The following is a 5,954-nucleotide window of genomic DNA, read 5'->3' as shown; positions in this document are numbered from 1 at the left end:
GGTTTGTGGTTATGGTTAGTGGTTAGTGGTTAATGGTTAGTGGTTAGTGGTTAGTGGTTAATGGTTAATGGTTAGTGGTTAATGGTTAGTGGTTTAGGGGTTAGTGGTTAATGGTTAATGGTTAGTGGTTAATGGTTAGTGGTTAGTGGTTAATGGTTAGTGGTTAATAGTTAGTGGTTAGTGGTTGTGGTTAATGGTTAGTGGTTAGTGGTTAATAGTTAGTGGTTAGGGTTAGTGGTTAATGGTTAGGGTTAGTGGTTAGTGGTTATGGCTAGTGGTTAGTGGTTAGTGTTTGTGGTTATGGTTAGTGGTTAGTGGTTAGGGTTAGTGGATAGTGGTTAAGGTTAGTGGTTAGGGTTAATGGTTATAGGTTAGTGGTTAATGGTTAGTGGTTAATGGTTAGTGTTTAATGGTTAGTGGTTTATGGTTAGTGGTTAATCGTTAGTGGTTAGTGGTTAGTGGTTAATGGTTAGTGGTTAGTGGTTAGTGGTTAATGGTTAGTGGTTAATGGTTAGTGGTTAGTGGTTAGTGGTTAATGGTTAATGGTTAGTGGTTAGTGGTTAATGGTTAGTGGTTAATGGTTAGTGGTTAATGCTTAGTGGTTAATGGTTAGTGGTTAATGGTTAATGGTTAGTGGTTAGTGGTTAATGGTTAGTGGTTAGTGGTTAGTTGTTAGTGGTTAATGGTTAGTGGTTAATGGTTAGTGGTTAGTGGTTAGTGGTTTATTGTTAGTGGTTAATGGATAGTGGTTAATGGATATTGGTTAGTGGTTAGTGGTTAATGGTTAGTGGTTAGGGTTAGTGGTTAGGGTTAGTGGTTATGGTTAGTGGTTAGTGGTTAGTGTTTGTGGTTATGGTTAGTGGTTAGGGTTAGTGGATAGTGGTTAAGGTTAGTGGTTAGGGTTAGTGGTTATGGTTAGTGGTTAGTGGTTAGTTGTTAGTGGTTATTGGTTGGGGTTAATGGATATTGGTTAATGGTTAGTGGTTAATGGTTAGTGGTTAATGGTTAGTGGTTAGGGTTAGTGGTTAATGGTTAGTGGTTAGTGGTTAGTGGTTAGTGGTTAGGGTTAGTGGTTAGTGGTTAGTGGTTAGTGGTTAATGTTTAGTGGTTAATGGTTAGTGGTTAATGGTTAATTGTTAGTAGTTAGTGGTTAGGGTTAGTGGTTAGTGGTTAATGGTTAATGGTTAGTGGTTAATGGTTAGTGGTTAATGGTTAGTGGTTAGGATTAGTGGTTTGTGGTTATGGTTAGTGGTTAGAGTTAGTAGTTAGTGTTAGTGGTTAGGGTTAGTGGTTAGTGGTTATTGTTAGCTGTTAGTGGTTAGTGGTAAGGGATAGTGTTTAGTGGTTAGGGCTAGAGGTTTGTGTTAGTGGCTAGGGTTAGTGGTTAGGGTTAGTGGTTAGGGTTAGTGGTTAGTTGTTAGTGGTTAATGGTTAATGGTTAATGGTTAGTGGTGAATGGTTAGTGGTTAATGCTTAGTGGTTAATGGTTAATGGTTAGTGGTTAGTGGTTAGTGGTTAATGGTTAATGGTTAATGGTTAATGGTTAATGGTTAGTGGTTAGTGGTTAATGGTTAGGGTTAGGGTTAGGGGTTAGGGTTAGAAGAAGATGATGAATGAAGAAGATGATGATGATGAAGATGGTGATGAAGAAGAAGATGAAGATGAAGAAGTTGGGTGTGTTATGAAAGGTGATATATGATAAAGAGCCAGAAGTGTAACAGAGAATGAGGTGAAACGATGGCAAAAATAGTAAGAGTGGAAAAGTGTGAAGTGGTGATTGAGCAAGAGGTGTTACAGGGAAGAATTTTTGTGAAATAAAAATGAGGTGTGATGAGGAGAATGAATAATGGGTACGGAAAATTAGAAATTTCAAACTTACTTTGTGCTGATCATAATCTTTTCTTCAAAAGCTTTATTCCATGCAGCAAGTCTGTTGTAAAGAAAGATATGGAGAAATTTAATATTTGAATAATAAAAGTTGAATGTATACATATATATCCTGAGAATATTGTAATTGTTCAAGTAGTGAGGGTTTTGTAAACAAAATGGGTAAACAGTAATGTAATACTTTCGTAATCACAAGTAAAACATAATAATCAGACTATCAATGCGTACATTGTAATATTGCAATGTATGGAGAAGTGATGTGACATGCCCTGCAGACTGGATTTGATATAGTTATTGTGTTTTAATACCTGTTTCATTTTGTATTTACAATAAAAAAGTGACCTAGCAGTCAAACTATCTATCAATTTTAAAAAAATACCTTTGTTCCATAAATGGTACAGGAAAGGGTCAAGGTGAATGAACATTGTCTAGAAGTAGTTTAACTATGCTGTGCTGTGCTGTGCTGTGCTGTGCTACACAATATCAATAGAGGTGAATTGTTTTTTGGTTCCTAGGTCAACCACACATATAAACTAGGTCAAAAACGTTCCTGCTAAACCTATCTCTAATCATAATTAGCTTATGACTTGAAAAATAAATGTCTTCATTCTATGAGTGGTGAATGTTGTTCACTACAATAGCTATCATTCATGATGACATTCATTAATTTTCTAGTGAATGACAGCTTAAACTACACCCAAAATCTGCCACAGAAGAGAAAACTACATCTATCAAGTTCAGGTATGAACAAATCTAAGTAGACTTAAATGCTCCCCCCCCCCTCCCATTCCACCGGTAACCAGGGTACATGCACAATCACATGTAAATATCACAGGAGCTGGTTATACATAATATTAATTTTGAACAAAATTTCCAAAAGCGTCTCCTAAAACATACTAAAGGACCACTATCAACTCGGCATGAAAAATTTGAACTTATATATACTAAGACTTCAAATGAGGTTAATGAACACTAAATGAAAACTAATTATCGGATATAGAGAAAAAGCTGCTCAAAATAGACTCATATCAACTTGATATGAACAAATTTGAGTCCAGTGGATATGTGCAGATTTTGGATAAATCATGAGAATAAATTTCAAATGGCCGACATTCTTTTTAGAAAATGGCCGCCATTTTGCTGTGCTGTGCTGTGCTGTGCTTTGCTGTGCTACACAATATCAATAGAGGTGAACTGTTTTGTGGTTCCCAGGTCAACATCACATATAAAGAAAAACTTACAATGTAACTACCTGAACTAGATACTCACAAATGAAAAAAAAATTAAAAATAATATAAAAAATCTACTTTAGATTTTAAAATTGAATGTAATTGGAACCACACAATTATTTACGCCTTATTCCAAACAATACATATGATTAGTTTTGTCAGGAAAGCTACAATTATTTCAAACTAAATGCCCACAAACTAGTAGATTTAAAAAAAAAAACATTATTTAAAAAGTTTGCGCAGGGACATCATGTATATACCTACATGATGTCGCAGCTAGCTGAAATCTCGTGATATGTGAGACTTACATGTACTATACTTTACTATGGAGGACTTCAAAGACTCGCGAGATTTTGTGACGTCATTACATGTACCCGCCATGTTCCAATTTTTTATACAGTCACCTTGGTCGAACTTCGTGATGGCCAACTATTAACCTAAAAGTGTTTTCAGAGTAAATTTGAACAAAAAACTAATGATCGGACACAGCATCCCAACTTTATCAAAAGGTATATGAGTCTGCTATACTTTTTTGGCACCATTGAAGAATACAAGTGAGCTATGGCCAGAACTTTACTATTTTACATTTAATACCCATCCTAAAACGGACACTGAACTTGACGATGACACTTTTGAATGCACCTGCGCTGAATTTAATTTACCCCCTACAAAGCTATTCATCGTAGGTGCAATTTACAGACCACCAAGTTATGCTATGGATGTTTTCTTCACAAAGTTGGAAACTGTTCTGAATCATATTACAAAACTAGATTCGTATATTTATCTTCTTGGTGACTTTAACATAGACTTAATGAATAATAGAAATTGCTACTCTAAACGTCTTACCGACCTAACAGCAGATCACCAGCTTAGATAACTAAATTAATGATCCCACTAGGACAACTGAACACTCACAGACACTTATTGATCATATCTTTACATCAGTGTCTTGTGATAAGGTATCGTCTGTTGGTGTTATGTCGGTTGGTATTAGTGATCATGACCTTATCTATTGTGTCCACAAAGGTCACGTACCTAAACCACCTCCTAAAATTATCCACACAAGAGAGTGGAAAAAGTTTGATAATGAGGCTTTTAAACTCAGATACTTTCCATGGTGTGTATTAGAAGTTTTTGACCACATAGATGACTCCTGGGAATGTTTTCAGAACATAATAAGAAGTATTTTTGATAAGCATGCCCCAAAAATAACTAGAAGAGTCAGTGGTAATGCTATGCCTTGGGTCACGGATGAAATCAGAACACTGATTTATCAGCGGGACTACTTCCGCAAAAAGGCAGGTAGAGAAAAATCGTTACTGCTCAGGGAGAAATATAAATACTATTGAAATCAGGTGAATATATCTAGAAAAGATTCCAAAAAAGAATACTATGATGGATTGATTCTAGAAAACCTCCATAAACCCGACAAGCTATGGCATACACTTAAACAGATTATTCCACAAAGTCAGCGTAAAGATATTCATGAACTGAACATTGATAATAAGATCGTAAATGAACCTAAATCCATTGTATCTGTATTCAATGAATTCTTTAGTACCATTGGTGCAAAACTAACTTGCAAATTTTCCTCTGTAAGCCTTATTAACACCTGTCAACCAAATCATGATGTCAAACAGTGTAGTCCATTTGCCTTTGAAAAATTATGTGCAGCTGACATTGAAAGAGAACTCAACAAGCTTTCTACCAAGAAAGCTGGAGGGATTGACTGCATACCCAGTAGGGTTTGCAAACTCGCTGCCTCCGAAATTGCTCGTCCCTTACATTATCTGTTCAATTTTTCCCTAGTAAATGGCGTTTTACCATCCCAATGGAAATGGGGGAAAGTTTCCCCTATTTACAAGGATGGTGATAATACAAACCCATCAAATTACAGACCGATTACAGTTCTGCCTGTCATTATGAAAGTGTTTGAAAAGTTTGTACATAAGCAACTCTATAAACATATCCAAACGCATGATCTTTTAAATCAGTACCAGTCAGGTTTTAGACCTGAACACTCAACAAGTACAACACTAATAGATGTCAGCGAGTATGTCCTAAACAACAATGAAAGTGGACTTTTAACCGGGGTTGTATTTCTTGATCTAAAGAAAGCATTTGACACGGTCGATGTCAATATCCTTATTTAAGCTATCTAAAATTGGCGTCAGTGATGTGGACCTAAATTGGTTTAAGGATTATCTGACAATGAGAAAGCAGAGTGTCTATCTAAATGTAACACTAAGTGAGCCACTCCCAGTTGAATATGGTGTACCTCAAGGGTCCATACTTGGCCCCTTACTTTTTATTGTTTTATAGACAGTTTGCCAAATGTTGTTTCTAAATGTAAAGTAGTTTTATATGCTGATGATACAGCACTTTTTTATGCAAGTAAGGATGTCAGTGAAATTCAGCGGACACTAAACTTTGAACTAGGTAGGGTCCATACATGGCTGTCTGATAATAAACTTACCCTAAATGTAAGCAAAACTAAAAGTATGCTACTAGGCACATCCAAACGTCTGAATCAAAGATCATCTAAAGTCCTTACGGTACAGATAGCAGGCCAAATGGTGGAGCATGTTCAGGCTTTTAAATACCTCGGTGTCTGGATTGACTCCCACTTAAATTGGGAAACGCACATAACCAAGATCTGTAGTAAAATATCACAAAGGCTGGGTGTGCTTAGGAGGGTAAGACCATACCTTACATTTGATACCACAAAGATGCTTTATAATGCGATGGTACTGCCACTGTTTGACTACACTGCAGTAGTGTGGTCAAACAGTGGTATGACTTTGCTGACCAGACTTCAGAGGCTCCAAAATAGAGCAG

At 36.3% G+C, this 5,954-nt stretch overlaps 1 protein-coding gene across 1 annotated transcript in view; it reads left to right on the top strand.

Annotated features, from left to right (window-relative positions):
- LOC144452096 (uncharacterized) overlaps positions 1–5,269 on the top strand; it is a 155,071-nt gene extending 149,802 nt beyond the window's left edge. The window contains exons 7-8 of the mRNA XM_078143108.1: positions 4,143–4,418; positions 4,527–5,269. Coding sequence (XP_077999234.1) covers positions 4,143–4,418; positions 4,527–5,269 — 1,019 coding nt within the window. The remainder of the gene's footprint in view (positions 1–4,142; positions 4,419–4,526) is intronic.
- The last annotated feature ends 685 nt before the right edge of the window (positions 5,270–5,954 follow it).

Source organism: Glandiceps talaboti, chromosome 22, assembly GCF_964340395.1.
Source record: "Glandiceps talaboti chromosome 22, keGlaTala1.1, whole genome shotgun sequence".
NCBI lineage: Eukaryota > Metazoa > Hemichordata > Enteropneusta > Spengelidae > Glandiceps > Glandiceps talaboti.
This window is presented reverse-complemented; position numbering and strand designations above follow the sequence as displayed.